We start from the raw sequence: 18,748 nt of genomic DNA on the forward strand, positions 1-18,748 counted from the left end.
AGCCTGCCATCACAGGCAGACATGGAGGCAGACCTGGGGCAACTGCGCCCATGGGAGCCAACACACCTCGAGCCCCCTGTGCCACATCCCGGCTGAGCCCTGGCCTGGGTGCCACCCTGATGCTCCCCATCTCCCCTGGCAGACGGTCCGTGGCGGAAGGCGATGGTCCCGGTGCCCAACAGCACGGCAGTGGTGTGGGCCAGCGAGGTGGCACAGCTGGAGGCAGAGCGGTCACCCTGCATGGTCGGCATCTTCCCCATCGTGTATTACAGCATCTTGCTGGGGCTGGGGCTGCCAGGTGAGGCGGCGGGGGGGGGGTTCCCAGGAACGCAGGGGGCAGCACCTACCTGGGTGCTGAGCTCATACAACGGATGCTGAGCTGTGCATCCTCAGTCCAGCCCATGCCTGTGCCCTGAGCTCCTGTCTGAGCCCCAGGGCTTTTGGGGGTGTGGAGGAGAGTCCTCAGGGGCGGGGGGCACCAACCTGCTCCCCTCAGACCCCCTGGCCTCAGGCCTGCCCCAGCTGCAGCACCCGGCTGTAAAGCCCAGCCCCACGTGGCAGGTGCTGCAGCAGCAGGGACAGATGGTGTTTGTGTTGCTTGGGTTGACACATGGAAGAGATTAATCAGCTCAGCAAATCCCCACTGCACCATGATATTTATAGCTCCCCACCCCAGCTGGGGCCTATGCAGCTCACCCTGCAGCCCTGGGAGAGCCTGAGCACCTCTGGGGTCCCGGGGGCTGCAGCACGGGCTGTGAGCCCCGGGGTCCAACCACCACATGTTGCTCCTCTCCCTCCAGTGAACATCCTGACCGCTGTGGCCCTCTCCCGCCTGGCCACAAGGACCAAGAAGTCATCATACTGGTACCTCCTTGCCCTGACCACCTCTGACATCCTCACTCAGGTCTTCATCATCTTTGTGGGCTTCATCCTGCAGACAGCCATCCTGGCCCGGGCGGTGCCCAGCGCCTTCATCCACACGGTCAATGTGCGGGAGTTCACAGCTAACCACACTTCCATCTGGGTCACCGTCCTGCTGACCATGGACGGCTACATGGCCCTCTGCCACCCACTGCGGTACCATACTGTCTCCTACCCGCAGCGTACCCGCAAGATCATTGCAGCCGTCTTTGCTGTCGCTCTGGCCACGGGCATCCCCTTCTACTGGTGGCTGGATGCCTGGCGTGATGCCGATCCCCCAGCCACCCTGGACATGGTGCTCAAGTGGGTGCATTGTGTCACCATCTACTTCTTGCCCTGCAGCATCTTCCTGGCCACGAACTCCATCATCATCTGCAAGCTGAAGCAGCGGAGGCACTTTGGGGGTGGCCAGCCCCACCTGAGCAAGACCACAGCCCTCCTCCTGGCTGTCACCGCCATGTTCATTGTGCTCTGGACTCCCCGGACCGTTGTCATGATCTGCCACCTCTACGTGGCCTCGGTCAAGAGGGACTGGCGCATGCACCTGGCCTTGGACATCGCCAACATGGTGGCCATGCTCAACACAACCGTCAACTTCTTCCTCTACTGCTTTGTCAGCCAGACCTTCCGCCGCATGGTGGGTGAGGTGCTCCGGACCCACCTCCAGCACAGCCCCCAGCACGGCAGCAGTCACTTCCCACCCTCAGCCCTGAAACCACTGGAGCTGCTGCCTGGCACTGCCCTCTGAGCCTGGGCTGCCATTAGCTGGGGCGGTGCTCAGCTGGGGTTCCCGGTGCTCACCCAGCCCCATGCATTGCACCAGAACCCAGCAAGACCCTGCCCCTGGGACACTGCCCCCATGATGCCCACTCTCCGCCGAACTGGGCATTAACACCGAGACTGGTGGTGGTGGCAAAAGGAGGCGGCTGTGCTCACCTGTTTGGGGCCATCGTGCCTTGGTGGCAGCACCGCTGCACCCCAGGGACCCCTGCCAGCTCCCTGAGCCGCAGCGGGACAGGCAGTTCAGCCCTGCCCCCTGCTCAGCCCCTCAGGATGCGCAGCATTCAGCCCCCCCCCCCCCTGGAAAACAGCCACGGGGCAGCAAGGACGTGCCCAGCTCAGTGGCAGGAACTGCTGCCTGCTCCACATGTGTCCCCCTGGGCTGGGGTCCTCCCCAGCCCCGTGGCCATGGGTTTTATGGGATTTCCGTGGCCAGCCACAGCCAGGGAGTGAGTGTGACCTGCTGTCTTGCATCAGCTCCAGCACATGATGAACCAATACACCGAAGGTCCCAGGGAGCCCATTGGGCACGGCTGCCCCGTGGTGAGGGGTGATGGGCACAGGTGAGCTCCTGGCAAAGATGCGGTGCCTGCTGGGTGCTGGCAGGATGGTCTTTCCTCCACAAACTGCCATGCTGAGACCAAAGCTCTGCCTGGGTCCGAGCGGCTGGGATGGGGGCACCCTGGATTAGCACCCCTGGGCATAGGGTCCCTCTGCCCAGCCCCGAGCTCTCAGCCCTGCCCACTCCAGTGCTCGTGCCTGGGGGATGCTGGGAGGGAGCATCCATGGGGTCCAGCGTCCCCAGCTGTGGGGCCCGGGCACAGGGGACAACCCCAGCTCTGGGCTGAGCAGGAGCTGACCACCACCCATTATCCCAGACACCCAGGAGAGCCGCTCCACAAGGCTGCAGCCCCTGGGCACCCCGGCGGTAGCATCGCCCACCGGCTGCAAGGGAGGGGGCTCATGATGCCCTGCTGCATCGATTGCACCCAGCACCAGCGCCAAGCTGGTGTGACACTGGCCGTGCGGTGCCAGCCTTTGTCCCCAGCTGCCACCAGAGGGCAGGGATGGGACACTTGAAGAGCTGGCACAGCCCGGGACAGCGAGCTGGCCCCCCCTGCTCCCCACCCTAATTCCCCCATAAGGTCCTTAGTGTAATCCCCCCAAACAGAGCAGCCTTTCCGCTCTAATTCCCCAAGACTGGGTAGGACAGCACCTGGGGGGCTGCCCTGGAGGCAAGGCCTCAGCCAAAGACCCCCCCAGTCCACCAGGCTTCTCCAGTGCTCACCCCACCAAGCCCTGGCTGTGCCCGGCACCGCGGTGAGATGGGGCACAAGGTTTGCCCCGGTTGCAAATATGGGATAAGCCACGACTGCCGGGATGTGGGGCTGACCCACACAAGCGCTGGCACACACCACAGGACCCCACAGCCAGATCAGTCCCCTGCACAGGCAGCCCCCACCAGCGATGCTGCCTTACGCCAGGCAGGATCCGGCTCTGCCCATACTGGTGACAGAGTTAAACCCCGACCTGGTGGCGCAGGTGGTACCTGGGAGGTGTTCGCTCCATTAATTCTGGCACTTGAGGAGAGCAGGACTGGGAAAAGATTAGTTATTAACCTGGCCAGCACCTCCTGCCCGGTGGGTACCCCTCCCCAGGAGCTTCCAGGGCTCGATCCCACTGCAGGGCCCTTTGCCACGGCCAGAGGGGCCAAGGGGCAGGGGGGCTTGGCTGGCAAGGCCAGTGTTTGGCAGGAGCTCCAGCTCTGCTTGTGGCAGGCCAGGACCGCCACCACCCCCCCTCACCAACCGGTGCTTATTCACTTGGCGAGGGAGGTGGAAATGTGCTGACCGCGTCCGCCGGTGGCGAGGGGCTCCGGTCTGGACAGAACCGGCTGGGGTGGAAAACAGCTCCCCAGCCCCGGCCTGAGCGGCAGCAGGGAGGGCAGTGGGGCCCCCAGGTGCAGCTTTCGCCTTCCCGCGGGGAGCTGCTGTGGCCGGCTGAGTGGGAGCTGCCACGGAGCTGGGGCGCAGTCGGCCGTGCCACTGTGCTGCCGCGCCAGCCGCCTGGCCCTGCAGCTCCATAGGAAAGGTAAGCCTGGAAAATATGCGCCTGGCGTGCCGATGTTTTTGGAGTGAGCCAGCAGGGAAGCCTGGCCCAGGTCCCAGTGCCATGCCAAGCTGCAGCCCAGCCCCTCACCATGGCTGCTGTGCCAGAGGAAATGGCACCATGGGGACCACTGTGGTCCCCAGCCCATCCACGGCACTGGGGAACGGGGAACAGGCTCTGCCCTCGCCAAAAGGGCTGTGCCAGGCACTGACCACCCCGGCACGCACCGGTCCCTTGCAGTCCACAGTTGGTCCCTGCCAGGCAGCCAGCACGTGGTGGCATCACACCCCGCGTACCCCACAGCCGCCTCCCTGGTGGGGTGTTTCTGTAGGACCTACAAAAACCCCAGGGGTGCGCAGGAAGGGCTGGAAAGCCAGAAGGGTCCCCACGGGAAAGGGGGTAGGAAATCAAACGCCATGGGGGGGGACGCGAGGGTGAAAGCTGTGCAGCTGCAGGACAGCCTCGGCAGGGCAGACGCCTGGCAGCGGTCCCACGGCGGGTGTGGGGGTGGCGGGGGGCTTGAGCTGAGTCAGCAGCTGGGAAACCCACCGGCCCCACGCGGCGGAAGGAAACAGGCAGCAGGAAGCTGCATGCAGCATGGCCGGGGCTGCGGTCACGGCCAGCCCAGCAGCCAGCCCGCACTCCTGGCACTGCTTACCGCGGCTGAGCCATTCCCAGAGAGCGGGGGCTACTGCCAGGCCCCTGCGAGCCTGAACTCCGGCTCCCTGGGGAAACTGAGGCACAGGAGGCTGCTGCAGAGTCCCCCTGCCCACGCCGCCCTGCTCCAGCACCCATGCGAGGGCACACGCGTGTGCACATGTCTCAGTTGGGAGGGACCATCCTCCCCCGAGAGCCGTCCTGCAGCCCAGCGCTCCACAGGGAGAAGGGCAGGATGGCAGCAGCGGGTGCAGCACCCAGCCCAGACACGCCATCTCCTCGCCGCAGGCTCTGGCGGGTGCCGGTCCTCGTGCCGTGGGTGCTGCCGGCTCCGGCTCTGCCGCCCTTTCTGCTGGGATTGTTTTCATCCCATGCCGGGCTGGGGGAGGACCCGCCAGAGGCACGTTGAACTTTCGTCCGCATCCTTCGCCTTCTTGCTTCACCCTCCCAAAATAGCAGCGCCTGCCTGGAAACCTCCCCGGAGGCTGGCAGGGCCCCGGTCCCCCGGGGCACCCCGACTCTCCCGGGGCATTCCCCTGTACCCGAGCCGCCGGGATGGGTGACTGCAGGGTGCCCCCGCTCAGCTCCAAGGCGCACGGCCACCCCGCCGGGGCAGGGACCACCGACCACCGCCGCGGCTGCCCCGGGCCGCCGGCGGGAAGGGCTCTCTGGGGCCCCGCCGCCCTGCCAAGGGCTCCGGCTTTAGCCGTCAGCTGACATTCCTGCGGGAGGCCCCTCCGGGCTGCGCCTTGGGGCTTCCCGCCGGGAGCCGGTGCTTCCTGCCCCGCTCCCGGCCCCCCGAGGACCTCGCCGGGCTGGATGCCACCGGCCCAGCACCAGGTGGCGGGGGCGAGGCCCCGTGCGGGTGATGCTGCCCCGGCACAGACGGCCCCCCACCCCCCCGCCGCCATCCCATGTCCCCCGAGGGTCTTTCCCGGTGGCGCCAGCCCCGCAGCGCCGGGCAGCCCCGGCCCCGCTGGGCTGAGACCCCACGGACTCATCGCCGCGATGGCCAGGTGGGCTCCCCTGCCCATCTCACCCCCCGGCTCACGCCCCCACGCCCCCGGGGCAGGGACCCCCGCCCGGCTCGGCGCCCCCCGCCCGTGGCGGGGCAGGTCCCGGCCAGCCCCGGGCGCGCTCCCCGGGCAGAGCCGCACCTCGGGGAGGGGCCGCGCCGGGCCGGGCAGGCGCGCACGGTGCGGCGGGACCGGGGCTCGGCACGGCGGAGCGCGGGGAGCGGCCGGGCACCGGGCGTGGAGCCGGTGAGCGGGGCCGGGGCGGGGGGGGTGCCGAGCCCCGCAGGGCTGGGGGCCTGGGAACCTCACGGGAACGGTGCGGGATCCCGGAGCGGGACCCGGAGCCGGCCGCCCCCGCGAGCTCGCCTGGCCGAGGAGTTGGGGGCGGCTCTGGCCAAGTTTGGGGGCCGGCACCGGGCGGGAGCGCCGGAGAACGGGGCCGGGGCCGACCGGGGGGGCGGGGGTCTGGCCGCGGGGGCGGGGGACCGACCGGGGGGCGGGGGGGGGGGGCAGCCGGAGAGGGCGCGGTGCCACCAGTCCGGTCCGGCCCGCGGGGGCCGGGGGTCCCTGACCCCATCCGGGATCGGCAGCCCCGGGTGCGGGGCGGGTCTGCGGGGGCAGCCAGGGGTCCCGGCCCGAGGCGCTGCCCCCGCTCCAGCCCGGGGTCACCTTGCCGGAGGTCTCCTGCCGGGATTCCCCCGCCAGCAGCGGGGCTGCAGCTTTCTCGCTGTCTCCTCCTCTTCCCCGTGCCCACCCCGCACTCCCCGGGGCTGCAGGAGGGGGGACAGGGACCCCCGTGCCGTGCCGTGCCGTGCCAGGCTGCGCTGCCTGCGTGCCGGCGGCCGGCAGTGCCGGACACGGGACCTGCGCTGGGTCGGTGCCCGGAGCTGGAGGAAAGAAGTGGGACAGGAGAAGTGGAAAGAGGAACGTGCTGGCACGCAGGGACAAGCCGGGGGGACAGCCTTGTCCCCAGGCGTTACTTCTGCCAGTCTGGCCCGGGCCTGCATTCGGTGTTCCCGAGAAAGCCAGTGGGCACGGGCTGTCTGTTCCCGGCACCGGAGGAAGGGATCGGCACAGCCGCGCTCAGAGAAGTCCCATGTCAGGAGAGAGAGTGCGGGGTGCAGAGGAGGTTGAGCCCCCCTCAGCTGCCTCTGGTCTCCAGGCCAGGAGCCAGCAGGGGACATGTGTCATCCCGGTCCCATCTGGGGCTGCTTTGGGCCACGCTGGGGTGGGCTCAGCTGTGCCAGCGCTCCCCAGGACCCAGCCGCCTGCCCTGGCCCGGTGGGAGTGATGCCCAGTGGGGGCTGTGGGCAGGGATGCTCTGAGCCCTGGCAATGCCACAGTCAGCACCAGGAGCAGAACTGCGGCCCCGATCCCCGCTTCCTAACACTCCCTCTGTCCCGCAGGGTCCCTGGATGCCCCGCTCAGCGCCAGCACTGCAGTGCAGGATGGGTGCTGCAGCGGTGCCGCCAGCAGCTGCCTGCGTGCTGCTGGCCCTGCTCCCCACGGCCAGCGGACAGACCATCCCTCCCTCCGGCTGCGGCAAGGACCTCGCCTCCCTCTACTACAACCTCTGTGACCTCTCGGCAGTCTGGGGCATTGTGCTGGAGGCCGTGGCCAGCCTCGGTGTGGTGACCAGCTTCGTGCTCACCATCGTCCTGGTGGCCAGCCTGCCCTTCGTGCAGGACCCCCAGAAGAAGAGCCTGGTGGCCACGCAGGTCTTCTTTCTTCTGGGCACTTTTGGGCTCTTTTGCCTGACATTCGACTTCATCGTGGGGGCAGATTTCTCCACCTGCACCTCACGCCGCTTCCTCTTCGGTGTCCTCTTTGGCATCTGCTTCTCCTCCCTGCTGGCGCATGCCATGGCCCTCAACTTCTTGGTGCGGAGGAACCGGGGCCCACGGGGCTGGGTGACGCTGGTGGTGGCCCTGCTCCTCACCTTGGTGGAGGTCATCATCAACACCGAGTGGCTCATCATCACAGTGGCACGGCAGGAGGGTGGCTCCTCCGACCCTTGCCAGCTGGCGGATGCTGACTTCGTCATGGCACTCATCTACGTCATGTTCCTGCTGGTAGCCGCCTTTGGCACCGCCTGGCCAGCCCTCTGTGGCCGCTACAGCCGCTGGCGCAAGCACAGCACCTTCATCCTGGCCACCACCGGCCTCTCCATGGCCATCTGGGTGTCATGGACGACCATGTACCTCTACGGGAACCAGCACGTGGGCAAGAAGCCTGGCTGGGATGACCCCACGCTGGCCGTTGCACTGGTCTCCAACGCCTGTACCTTCCTTCTCCTCTACGTCATCCCCGAGGTGACGCACATGACGCGGCGGGGCCCTGAGCAACCCTTCGAGGATGACACCTACCCCACGCGCGGGGTGGGCTACGAGACCATCCTCAAGGAGCAGAAGTCACAGAGCATGTTTGTGGAGAACAAAGCCTTCTCCATGGACGAGCCCTCCTTTGGTAGGCACCGGGGGCTCCCTGGGGACCCTCTTGGCCCGTGGCGGGGCTGGCAGCGGGCACCGGCACCAGGGCTGGCAGCGGGCGGCGGGTGGCAAGACGTCTGGCCATGACCCACCTGGGATTGACGCCTGCCGTTGTTGTAGCTCCGGAAAACCCGCTGGGCTGGGTCTACCAGTTTGGGCTGAGCTCAGCAGCTGCAGAGGTGCTCCCTCCCTGGCGTGGGGTGCCCACGGCTCCTGGCCCTCCACCCCAGGCAGGCGCTCTGCTCACGAGACCCTACAATAACACAGGGCGGGTGTCAGCTGCCCCCATGGGGACCGACGGGCGGTCGCCAGCCCTGCCCCAGCAAAGGTGTCTGCAGCCCACGGGGCAGGGTGGGTGCTCCCGAGCAGCACCCACGCCACCCTGCCTCCGGAGAGACCCTACAATAACAAAGCCCGGTCAGACAGGGGCTGTGCCAGCAGCAAGGTGATGCAAAGCCTGGGGACATACCTCCTGTCCCCAGGGAAAGGCACAGAGCAGCCGGCTGCTGAGTCAGCTCATTAAACCTGCAAACGAGAACCAGCTCCCTGTGGGGTGGGGGTGGCTCTGTGAGCCCCCCCTGCACCATCCCCATCTCTTTGCAGCCAAGAAGCCGGTGTCCCCATACAGTGGCTACAACGGGCAGCTGCTGACCAGCGTCTACCAGCCCACCGAGATGGCTCTGATGCACAAAGGGCCGGTAAGTGATACCGTGTGGCACTGCGGCCAGCCGGGCTCACTGGTGGTGGCTGCATCCTGCCTGATGGACGGGATGAGGCTGGGGGCCACGGTGTCCCAGGGGCTGCTGTAATGGGGTGCTGGGGAGGGTCACCCCTTCCCTTCCTCCCCTGGGACCCTGCAGGGCTGGGGGTGCTCCCAGTGCCTCTACAGCCCCCTGCGTCTGCCCCTCAGACCGAAGGTCCGTATGACGTGATCCTGCCCCGTGCCTCCACCAGCAGCCCCGCAGCCGGCAGCAGCAGCTCCACGCTGCGAGCCGAGGACGCCTTCGCGGCACAGGCCCGGCACGGCAGCGCCCAGCGGGATGGCAGGAACTGCCAGGTGGGTTAATGTGCAACGCAGCGGGCACTGAGGTCCAGCCCGTGGCTGGGGGCAAAGTCTGTCTTCACTGCAGTGTCTTGCGTGGGAGGGCAGGGGCAGGGATGGCTCTGCCCAGCACCCTGGAGCCCTGCAGTGAGTCAGGCTGCACCTCCCCACCGGCGCTGGACTGGGTCTGCCAGCCTGGCTGCAGTCTGGCTGCCACCACCGTGCCATCTCAGCACCATCCTGCTGTGCCCGCAGGTGCAGTCCCCATACAGCAGGAACCGCTGGTGAAGTCCAGGTGGGATGGCCATGGCCCCTCTGTCCCGCTCCTGAGGTCTCGCCAAGCCTCCTCCTGCCCCGCCACGTGCATCCCACCCCGTCTGGCAGCTGAAGCCGGTTCCTGTGCAGGGAGATGCCTGGATGCGGTCCCGGAGCCACCACTCCTGCCTGCCCGTCCTGCCTGGCTGCGGCACCCGCAAGCTGCCAGTTCTGCCCGGACCCCCACGTCCCTGCCACTGTCCCTGCTGCAAGGACTGGCTCCCACGGGGCCACTCGGAGTCGTCCCCTCACTGCCTTTGTGACGCACAGACACCCCATCCCCCCTGGGCCAGAGACCATCTGCTGCTGGGGATTGGGGGGGCTCCTGCCCAGGGTTCCCCCCGGTGCGGAGCCCCTGATCCCACGCTGACCCTCACCAGCCCCAGGGACTTCGCAGGCCCTGAGCCAAGCCAGCACCGTCCCACGCAGGGCACAGGGTGACATGAAGCTCTCCCCAGCTCTGACTGCTGCTGTGCCTCAGTTTGCCCCTTGCTGGGGTATGGGGGGCTGCTCGGGGTCCAGGGGATCCGTGCCTTGCTGGAGCTGGGGATCTGGCCCCCCATGGCTCCAGCCGCCTTCTCGGTGCCTTCCCCCTCCACGGCTCGGGGATCCCTCCCAGGGAGCAGGGAGGAAGCTGGGCCCCTCACCCTCCTCGTGGCTTTCTCTGTTGTTTTTCCTTTCCCCCCCTTTTTTTTCAGGTCAGCCCCCAATAAACGCGGTTTTTCCTACATGGTGCTGTAGCAGGCAGCCCACGATGGGGAGCAGGTACCCAGCCACGCCGCCGGCTGCTCCACCATCCCTGACCCCACCACAGCCCAAGGCTTGTGCTGCAGTGCCAGTGGGCTCAGCCCCACGTCCTGGGGGCAATGGGGAGCAAGGAGGGGGCTGAGGGCAGGGCCCTCGACGCCCCCCAGCCCTGCTCTCCGTCGCCCTGCGGCACCATGTGCTGGGGCCAGGTAGGCAGATGGGGCGGCTGGGCTGGGAGCTGGCGGGCTCGGCAGGGCAGGCAGATGGGCTGCCTGGCGGGGAATGGCACGGCCCGGAGGACATGCCAAGGTCGGGGGCGGTTTCTCCTGCTCAGATTGCCTTTCCCCTCCATAGCGATTTCTCCTGCCAGGCAGGAAGCCTGCGGCTGTGGCCAGCAGTACCATGAATTATTCAGGGACTGAAATGGCTTCGTGGGGGCAGATGGGTGACCCGGTCTCCTTGAGCTGGAGCCGGGCTGGCGGCAGCGGGGCTGCCCATGGCTGCAGGCACGAGCGCCTCGCACTGCCACGGTGCCCACACAAGGGATGCACCAGCCAGAGCCTGGCACACACCATGTCCCAGCCATGCCCTTGCTGGCTGGCACGTGCCAGTGCTCCAGGCTGTGGGGACACAGCAGCCGCAAAGGCTGGGGAGGGCCGCAGGAGCTGGCCGTTGGCAGCAGGAGCTGGCCGTGCCCCCTGGGGCTGTGCTGTGTCACCCGTGTTTACCTGGCACCAGCTGCCAGTGGAGACGTCTCCAAGCAGCACCACTCAAAGATCCCCAGGGCTGCTGCCACCACAGTGTGCCCTCCTCCTGGGCACTGGCACCACATGGTATGGTGGGGCCCAAGTGTGTGCCCTGCCCCCGCCCCCCCCCCCCCCCGCCAAGGTACATCCACCTGCCAGCCTGGCTGAGCTGGGGTGCACAGCATCCCCAGGCACGGTGTGGCAGAGCCCTGCCTTCCCAGCGTGCAAGGAAGGAGGTGACAGCCCTGGGGACATCAGAGTCACCTGAAAAACAAGGTACAAAGCCCTTGTCCCCATTTGGCTCTGGCAGGGGACACCAGAGGGTGCCGGTGGCTCTGCTCCCCGTGCCCAGCCCCTCCGGAAGGCTGGGATCCCACCGGCTGCCGTCAGCACTGGCCACAGAGCCAGGGCCGGCCCCACTCCAACAGGCAACGCTTTGTGCAGGCGCTCAGGCACGGGGCGAGAACAGCGCTGCCTTTGTCCCATCCAGGTGAAGCTGCCACGCCAGCCCTGTGGGCAGACATGGGCTGTGCTGGCAGCAGCCCCCCAGACCTGTCCCCGAGGGCCGGGAGCTGGGGGGCTGTAAGCCTTGGTGGGGTATGTCTGGATGGCATGGGGCCTCGCAGTGTGCCGTATGGCACAGAGCTGGTGCGGTGCAGCGGTGGGGCCATGGCAGCATCCCTGGCAGCAGGGAGGACACTGCGGTCACAGTGACCCAGAGAGTCTGCCAGGGACAGGCAGGGACTTGGGCAGTGCCAGGATGGGTGGTGATGCTGAGGGCAGGGACGAGTGTGGCTGCAGACCAAGGTCTCACACAGTGTCCCAAGTGGTGACAATGGAGGAAAGTGACACCGTGCAAGTGAGTCCTGGGGGACACTCCATGTCCCCGGGGCTTGCCTCACTCTCCTCCAACCGGGAGTCAGGGTGGGAGCCAGGGGGTTCACGGTCAGGCACTGGGGTCTTCCTCAAGGCTGAGCAATAAGGGTCCTGCCCCTAACCAAAGCCCTGCCAGGGCCCCCACAGCGAGTGATGGTGACATGCCCGCTGCGGGCCAGGACTGCCATCTGCCGGCACACCACCCGGCACACGCCGGCACAGCCGGTGTCCCTTCCGCGGGAAGGAAGCCAGGCAGGCTGGGGAGGCACAGACGCGCTCACACCAACGCTCAGCGGCACTTTTACTACAAATAGTTCCATGGCACCACAGCGGTCCCAGCTCCGGAGCTGAGCCCTGGGGGTGCCCCGAGCCGAGGTGCGGGGCCGTGGGGAGCCCCAGGGCTCAGCAACAGAAGAGCAGCATCAGGACAACTGTCCCGCTCAAGTCCTGGGGTCCCGTGCTGCCTGTACGCCCTTGTTGGGACCAGAAACCCAGCTCCTCCAGGCTGGACTCAGCTGGGGACTCTGCATTTGGCCCAGGCGCTGCCCTGCGCCGCTTCCCGCTGCTTCTGTTTGCGCCTCTGGATGTCCCTGTAGGCCTGGATGACACGTGCTCTTTCCTCCTCCACGATGCGACGGCGAGCCATTGACATTGGCACTGCTGGTGACACTGGGGACGTCTGGCTCTGGCCCAGGCGAGACGTCAGGAGGAGCTGCTTCTGTCCAGCCTGTGGGCAGAGACGGGACATGCCAGGGAGCATGAAGAGTGATAAAGCCAGGATCAGGCTCCAAGGAACTGTCACCAGGAGGCCGAGGCCACCACTGCGCTTCCAGGCCTGATTTCCAGCCCAAGGGAGGTGAGGTGACCCAGGTCCAGCCCAGACCTCTAGGTACCCGAGGGTGTTGCCGAGGGGCAGGAGGCATCACCCACCACAGCTCACCTTCTCTGTGGGGCCCCGGCCCCTGGGCCGCGAGGTGATCGTGGGCGGCTGCGTAACCACTTCACCAAATGCCACCTTGTCTGAGAAACAGGCGCAGGCATCAGCAGGAGCTCATTGGGACACGCCACTCCAGCTCACCCCCCAGCTCTCCACATGCTGCTGGGGCAGGGGGTCACCCTAGCCACCCCGCTGTGCAAGACCCACCTTGGAACAGTCTCTTCTCCAGCATGGCCTCTTTCTTCTCCTCCTTCTTCTTCCGAGCTTTTTCCAGCTTCTTATTCTGAAATCTGAAGAGCTGCATTATGGCCAGCACTCATGACTGGACAGAGAGCAAGTAAGCGAGTTCCTGCCCCATGGTATCCCCCCAAAACCTGGGGTCCCACATCTCTCCCATCAGCTCCAGCCCAGCAGGAGGGTGAAGCAGGCCTGTGGCTCTGGTACCAGTGACTCAGCCCCCTGGAGGGTAGCCCCACAGCCCTAGTCGCTGCTGGATGCTGGACCTGCACTGCAACACCAGCAAAGCACCCACCCCGCACCCAGAATCAGGCCGGGCCACAGGCCTGGGCTGACCCAGTCCAGCCCCAGCAGCTGCGGTGGCCTTGCTCTCACTCTTTCTTTCTCTTGGACTTCTGCGGTGCCATTCCCTCCTTCTCAGGCTCCCGCTGCAGCTGGTTCTTCGTGAGGAAGAGGACACGCTGCACCTCCTGCTCCATGCGGCAGATATAGGAGTGCTCTGACTCCCCCTTTCCTCTCCTGAACTTGGGTACGGGGATGTCTCCCGGGGCCTTGGGGCCCTCTGACTTGGGCTGCTTCTTCTTCTCTAGGAAAGACAGGTGACATTGCTGCAGCAGTGACCATCCGGGGGTTCCCTCCCCCTGGCAGGGCAGGAACGGGACATCACCGGGGAGAAGAGGATGCCCCACTGCAGGATCCGGCTGCCTCCAGCTGCACTGCAGTGCCACGGGCTCCTCGGGCAGGCCCCGGGCACCCCCGCTGGGGCCAGCTCTTCATCCCACCTGCCGCTGGCCTCTTCTCACGGCTGGGATGCTTCATGGCCTCACGGCTCCTGATGAGCTCCCGCAGGCGGAAGGGGATCTCCTGCTCGTCGGGGTGCTTGGGCTTCAAGTTGTCCATCTTCCTCTCCTTCCTGGGAGAGAAGGAGCACGGTGTGCGGCCTGCCCTGAACCACCAAGACCGGGGCACGAAGGGCCACGGGGACACAGGCACGGCAGGGTACCGGGGGAGCTGGACCTGGCGAGGCACCAGCAGACCCGGCGGGCCATCGGGACCTGCGCACAGGGGGCCATCGGGACCCAGCCCCTGGAAGCCAGGCCCACGCCAGAGCCCAGCCGGGCACCGAGACCCCGCGTGGGTCCAGGCCCCGAACCGGGAGCCAGTCAGGCCCGACCCGACCGGATCCCCCGGACACTGACCTACCGCGTTGCGGGGCGCTCGGCCCCGCTGCCGGTCCCTGATCCGATCTCGATCCCTGCCTCTGTCTCTGCCTCGGTCCCGGTCCTGATCCCGATCCAAGTCCCGGTCCCCGTCGTCCCGGTCCCGGTCCCCGCCGCGGCCCCGGCCCCCGGCCCATGGCTCCGCCGGTCCCCACGCGGCTGCCCCGCCGCCACTTCCGGCTTCCCTCCGACTGGCGTCGCCCCGGCCCCGCCCCCTGCTCATTATTGGCTCCCCAGCGGCCGAGCCCTCGCCGGCCGGCCACGCCGGGCTGCCATTGGCCGGGAGAGCTGCCGCTCGGGCGGGGCCGGGGCGGGACCAGGGCGGGGCGGCCGGATGTTGCTGCGGGGGGCCCGCGGCCTGGCGGGAGCGCGCCGGGCGGTAACGGGGGGGCGTACGGGGTGCTGGGGGGCTGAAGGGGGTGCTGGCGATGGGGGCGGTAAAGGAGTGGTGGGGATGGGGGGCTGAGGCGGGGGTAAGGGGGTGCTGGAATGGGGGAGTAGAGGGGTGCTAGGGATGAGGGGCTGAACGAGGGGGACAAGGGGGTGCTGGGGATGGGGGGGAGTGAGTAGGGGGGTGAGGGGTGCTGGGGTTGAGATGAAGGGGTGCTGAGGGTGGGGGACACAAGGGGGTGCTGGGGATGGAGGGCTGAGTGGGGGAAAAGGAAGTGCTGGGGATGGGGGAGAGCCCGGGGGGGACAAGGGGGTGCTGGGGGTGAGGGGCTGAGAGGGGGAGAAGGGGAGTGCTGGGATGGGGAGGAGCTGGGGGAGGATGGGGATGCTGGGATGGGGGGCCAGGGGGTGCTGCTGGGGCTGTGTGAGCTGCTGGGGGGGTGATGGTGGTGGGATGAGGGGGCGCACTGGGAGCAGGGTGCTGTGGGGTGGGTGGGGGTCCTTTGGCCAGGCTGAGGGGGGGTACAGCCCCCTGCGTTTCTGCCAGGCTGACGTCAGCGCGGGGTTGGGGTTCTCAGGAGCCCCTGGATGGTGCCGGCAACCCCAGGGGGCTGCTCAGGGAAGGGACCCCGCACCCCGACCCCACCACCATCTCCAGCCTTCGGAAACTTTCGGACACCCCAGAAGAGACCAACGGCACCTCAGATACCCTGGGGAGCGACGGTGAGACGGGTACCCCCCAGAGCGAGGGGACGGTCCCTCCTGCTGCCCCCCCAATCCCACCACCACCTACACACTGCTGTGGCACCGGCTGCCCCAACTGCGTCTGGGTTGGGTACGTAGAGGAGCTGCTGGAGCGGTACCAGGACGGCGGGGCACAGGCTTTGGCAGCCGTGGAGGAGCACGTGGAGGATGAGAACATTAAAATGATCCTCAAGATGGAGATCAAGCTGCGCATGAAGGACTGATCCTCCCCTGGTCCCCAAAAACCAGCAGGTGACACCCCACAGGAGCCTCTGCTCCAAGCTGGGTGGTGGGATCCGGACTCAGATTATTTAAAGTATTTAATTTGTGTGTATTGAGCTCTGGGGGTGATGGGCTGGTGCTGCTCTGAGCCCTCCCGGGGGCCTGTCCAGCATCGAGCAGGGGGTCCCAGATGTGCTTCGGTACAGGTGGTGCTGAGGTCACATCTCGCCACATCTACAGGGAACCTGCCCCGGGGACAGGCAGCAGTTCGCGTCTCTCTTGAGCCCCAGATTTCCCAGCATGTGCTGTGCTCCCCCAGAATGGAAAATCCCTGCCAAGGGCAGGCTGGCACATCCCCCCCACACCCAGCCCTCCCCGTGCCGCTGCTCTTGCATTGTCCTTGCCCTCCCCAGCTTGGATTTTAAGCACCTTCTGAAGCTTGGCCATGACCTGGTGATTGAGGAGGGCTGGGTGCCACACCGGACACCCTCCTACCGGCACCTTAAGCCTCTTAGGGGCTTCTCTGCGTGAAGGGCTTGCAGGGTGGGCACCGGGGCTGCTGGCCCCTGCCCCGGGCAGGAGGTGCAGGTAGCGTGCAGCTGAGAGCACGTGGGGCCTGGCAGTGGCACCATCCCCAGCTCCGGCACCAAGGTCACAACCCACCAAGCTGTTCTTCACGGTGGCGTTTCTTCCTCCATTGCCTTTGCCTCCATCCTGCTCGGCTGTGCTGGGGAACTCACGGGCTCCCGGCCATGGGGACCCCCCCATACCCTCCTGGCACGGGCTCCCCAGGGAGCCACAAACCGTCCAGCAACACTCGCTAACGAAGCCCAAACTGGAAGCGGCAATTAAGACAAGGGCCCTGCGTTTTGCTGGAGAAGTAGCTGGTTCTGCCAGCTTCGTAGAAAACGCTCCCTCATCCCTCTAATCCTACTTGTTGGCATCCAACTAATTGCAATTAGTGGCAGGGGCTGAAGTTCAATTAAAGCGTACTGAGATTATTCCTTTTTGTAATTGCTTTAGTGCTGGGATTAAGGGAAGCTTTGGTGTGATATCATCCCACGGAGAGTAGGGCTGCTGGGCTGCTCAGCCCCAATTCTGCCAGGTTTTGGCTCAGGCTTCTCCCCATGGTGGCACCAGCAGGGACGATGTTCAGGGGGCCAGCCCAGGGCAGCCCCCCATGCTCAGGTGACCCCCTGGCAGCAGTACCCAGCAGCTGTCGGGGCTGGACGGTGCTCAGCACCAAGCACAGGCTGGAAGTCCAGTGTGTCCTGGTGTTTTCCCATTATTTCCAAGCACAGCCTGCCCACAGTGCTGCCTTGCCCTGTTGGGGTCAACCCATGAAGGGTGTTTGGTTCCTGTTCATGCATCCTCACAGCAAGCTGGTCCTGGGGAGGCTGGGGGTCCCATCCCTGCCCCTGGGATCAAGGGGCACTGGGGTGATCTCTCAGGGAGCAGGAGGTCCCCCCTAGGAGAGACACCTTGGTGATTTGGGGAGGCAGGGTCTCCCCACAGGTGATTTGCTGCCCATCCTCCCACCATCAGTCCCAGCGTCACTAATCCAGACACCCCCTCCCCACCAGGGCAGAGTAGGAGGGCGAGGACACCGGATTACCCCTTTGAAAAGAAGGGACATAAATAATCCTATTACCCCAAAGCAGGATAAATCTGCCCTCCCCTAAAAGCCACCCAGAGCGCCTATAGGACGTGCGCTGGCAGGAGCCAGACGGAAGATCTCCTGCGGAGCAGCGCTGGCCTCAGGGACTGCGGCGGTTGCGTAAGTTGGGGGCTCTGCTCCGTGCACAGAACCGGACCCGGTGCCAGTGTCACCGGGCAGGGCACTGCTTTGCTCCAGGCAGGAGCCTGCTGTTGCTTCCTACTCCTGCAGCCGGGAGCAGCACCTCTGGCATCTCCCTGGGCTGGATCCCTTCTCCCCTGGGGTCAGGCTGAGCTGCTGGGCTCCGCAGTGGGGCTGAGCACCCTTGCACCGATGCCGGAGTCGCATCCTGTGCTGCAAAACTCCCGCACCTGGCCCATGGCATGGCTGTGTGTTCAGAGGCGGCACAACCACAGCAGGATGGATCCCGTGTGATGTCCACCTTGGCTGTCACCCTGCGCTCCCCCTGCTGCCACAGCCACCTGCATCCTAGCATGGGTCCCAAGGGATCCGCAGCCCAGCATCCCCAAAACCCATCCCGCTGCAAACAAGCCCCAGGGGACGCCGTGCTCCCATGCCTGCACTGATAGCAACCCACCATGGCACGCAGCTCAGCACAGAGCCTGGGGTGAGCGGTGGTGGGGGCTCCCGGCAGCAGGCCCCCCGGGTGTCATATCCAGGCTGGGGCAGGGGGCAAGGGCTGGAGGAACTGCCACAAGGGGAGGCAGCAGCTCTGCTGACCCCAGGGATGCACTTCCCTGCTTTTGGGGTAAGGGGATTAGCGGGCTCTGAGCTGGGCTAAGTCAAGGTTGCAGGGAGGGGTCTCTCCTCCAGGGCAGCCTGGAAAGCTGATCAGCCAAGGGCAGGACAGGGTGGGAATGGGGGCACAGGGTGCCTGGAGGTGGTAGGAGAAGAGGGTCCCCCACATCTGCCCTCCATCAGGTGTGAGAAGCCGTCCTGCGCCAGCACCAGACCTGCTGGGACACCCCCGCCGCGGGGCAGGCGGCCAGCCCCGGCACAGCCATGAGCCTGGAGGTCTCCAAGCCAGAGGTTAAATCAGCCACCAGAGTGACCGGGGGACCCGCCACCCCCCGGAAGGGACCGACCAAATTCAAGCAGAGGCAGACAAGGCAGTTCAAAAGCAAGCCCCCCAAAAAGGGGGTGCAGGGGTGAGTGGGGCTAAGCCCTGGGACCTGCGGTGGTGGGGATACAGCTGTATGTGTCAGCCTGGGGTGGGTAGGGGCTGGTCAGGGGGCTAAGGCTCACTCTCTCCTTGCAGGTTTGGTGATGACATCCCGGGCATGGAGGGGCTGGGAACAGGTATGGTGGTCCTGTCCCCCCTTTGCAGCAGGGGGGAGTGGGGCTTGCTGCAGGCACAGCCGCCTGCGGCCAGGCTGGGGAGTCCTGCTGACACAGCTTCTCTCCTCTCCCCAGACATCACCGTCATCTGTCCCTGGGAAGCCTTCAGCCACCTGGAGCTGCACGAGCTGGCTCAGTATGGCATCATCTAGGTAGGCCGTGGCCACCGCCACCCGCCCACCCCGCATCATGGCGTAGGTAGAAGCCGCCCCATCCACGCAGTGGGGCTTAGCCTGGAGAAATGCTCATTAAAACCCAGAACAAGCGCAAGAGCCTGGTGTCGT

The 18,748-nt window shown here is 66.4% G+C and overlaps 5 protein-coding genes across 7 annotated transcripts; 4 read left to right on the forward strand and 1 right to left on the reverse strand.

The window, feature by feature from the left end:
* The first annotated feature begins 162 nt into the window (after positions 1-162).
* Positions 163-1,718, forward strand: GPR142 (G protein-coupled receptor 142). The gene is made up of 2 exons (XM_005436390.3): positions 163-298; positions 801-1,718. The coding sequence occupies exons 1-2, from the start codon at positions 163-165 to the stop codon at positions 1,667-1,669; spliced, it is 1,005 nt and encodes a 334-aa protein (XP_005436447.2). The 3' UTR covers positions 1,670-1,718.
* A 1,330-nt stretch (positions 1,719-3,048) lies between these two features.
* Positions 3,049-10,059, forward strand: GPRC5C (G protein-coupled receptor class C group 5 member C). 2 transcript variants are annotated; one of them, XM_055700818.1, is made up of 5 exons: positions 3,049-5,483; positions 6,890-7,949; positions 8,576-8,670; positions 8,883-9,029; positions 9,270-10,059. In XM_055700818.1, exons 1-5 carry the CDS (start codon positions 5,382-5,384, stop codon positions 9,300-9,302), a joined length of 1,437 nt encoding a protein of 478 aa, XP_055556793.1. In that variant the 5' UTR covers positions 3,049-5,381; the 3' UTR covers positions 9,303-10,059. The 2 variants fall into 2 exon arrangements, with proteins under 2 accessions (XP_055556793.1, XP_055556794.1); XM_055700819.1 differs by lacking the exon at positions 3,049-5,483 and adding an exon at positions 5,536-5,729.
* A 1,927-nt stretch (positions 10,060-11,986) lies between these two features.
* On the reverse strand, positions 11,987-14,293 carry CCDC137 (coiled-coil domain containing 137). The gene is made up of 6 exons (XM_014277675.3): positions 14,072-14,293; positions 13,655-13,785; positions 13,248-13,458; positions 12,843-12,925; positions 12,639-12,718; positions 11,987-12,425 (listed from the first exon to the last, which is right to left on the reverse strand). Exons 1-6 carry the CDS (start codon positions 14,227-14,229, stop codon positions 12,210-12,212), a joined length of 879 nt encoding a protein of 292 aa, XP_014133150.3. The 5' UTR covers positions 14,230-14,293; the 3' UTR covers positions 11,987-12,209.
* A 109-nt stretch (positions 14,294-14,402) lies between these two features.
* Positions 14,403-17,050, forward strand: OXLD1 (oxidoreductase like domain containing 1). Of its 2 annotated transcripts, XM_055700357.1 has the most exons (3): positions 14,403-14,471; positions 15,061-15,478; positions 17,032-17,050. In XM_055700357.1, exons 1-2 carry the CDS (start codon positions 14,427-14,429, stop codon positions 15,448-15,450), a joined length of 435 nt encoding a protein of 144 aa, XP_055556332.1. In that variant the 5' UTR covers positions 14,403-14,426; the 3' UTR covers positions 15,451-15,478; positions 17,032-17,050. The 2 variants fall into 2 exon arrangements, with proteins under 2 accessions (XP_055556332.1, XP_055556327.1); XM_055700352.1 differs by lacking the exon at positions 17,032-17,050 and having other exon boundaries at positions 15,061-16,449.
* Positions 17,051-17,106: 56 nt separating this feature from the next.
* PDE6G (phosphodiesterase 6G) lies at positions 17,107-18,736 on the forward strand. The gene is made up of 4 exons (XM_027801316.2): positions 17,107-17,225; positions 18,048-18,274; positions 18,385-18,425; positions 18,540-18,736. Exons 2-4 carry the CDS (start codon positions 18,129-18,131, stop codon positions 18,614-18,616), a joined length of 264 nt encoding a protein of 87 aa, XP_027657117.1. The 5' UTR covers positions 17,107-17,225; positions 18,048-18,128; the 3' UTR covers positions 18,617-18,736.
* The last annotated feature ends 12 nt before the right edge of the window (positions 18,737-18,748 follow it).

This window comes from Falco cherrug, chromosome 1 (genome assembly GCF_023634085.1).
Source record: "Falco cherrug isolate bFalChe1 chromosome 1, bFalChe1.pri, whole genome shotgun sequence".
Lineage (NCBI taxonomy): Eukaryota > Metazoa > Chordata > Aves > Falconiformes > Falconidae > Falco > Falco cherrug.

Coding starts and splice junctions, on each gene's coding strand:
- GPR142 (XM_005436390.3), top strand. CDS start 163: ATGGTCCCGGTGCCCAACAGCACGGCAGTGGTGTGGGCCAGCGAGGTG. Junction 299..800: donor GCTGGGGCTGGGGCTGCCAG/GTGAGGCGGCGG, acceptor CTCTCCCTCCAG/TGAACATCCTGACCGCTGTG.
- OXLD1 (XM_055700357.1), top strand. CDS start 14,427: ATGTTGCTGCGGGGGGCCCGCGGCCTGGCGGGAGCGCGCCGGGCG. Junction 14,472..15,060: donor TGGCGGGAGCGCGCCGGGCG/GTAACGGGGGGG, acceptor TGGGGTTCTCAG/GAGCCCCTGGATGGTGCCGG.
- PDE6G (XM_027801316.2), top strand. CDS start 18,129: ATGAGCCTGGAGGTCTCCAAGCCAGAGGTTAAATCAGCCACCAGAGTG. Junction 18,275..18,384: donor CCCAAAAAGGGGGTGCAGGG/GTGAGTGGGGCT, acceptor CTCTCCTTGCAG/GTTTGGTGATGACATCCCGG. Junction 18,426..18,539: donor CATGGAGGGGCTGGGAACAG/GTATGGTGGTCC, acceptor TCCTCTCCCCAG/ACATCACCGTCATCTGTCCC.
- CCDC137 (XM_014277675.3), bottom strand. CDS start 14,229: ATGGGCCGGGGGCCGGGGCCGCGGCGGGGACCGGGACCGGGACGACGG. Junction 13,786..14,071: donor AGCGCCCCGCAACGCGGTAG/GTCAGTGTCCGG, acceptor CTTCTCTCCCAG/GAAGGAGAGGAAGATGGACA. Junction 12,719..12,842: donor GGAGAAGAGACTGTTCCAAG/GTGGGTCTTGCA, acceptor CCTGTTTCTCAG/ACAAGGTGGCATTTGGTGAA.
- GPRC5C (XM_055700818.1), top strand. CDS start 5,382: ATGTCCCCCGAGGGTCTTTCCCGGTGGCGCCAGCCCCGCAGCGCCGGG. Junction 5,484..6,889: donor CTCATCGCCGCGATGGCCAG/GTGGGCTCCCCT, acceptor TCTGTCCCGCAG/GGTCCCTGGATGCCCCGCTC. Junction 8,671..8,882: donor CTCTGATGCACAAAGGGCCG/GTAAGTGATACC, acceptor TCTGCCCCTCAG/ACCGAAGGTCCGTATGACGT.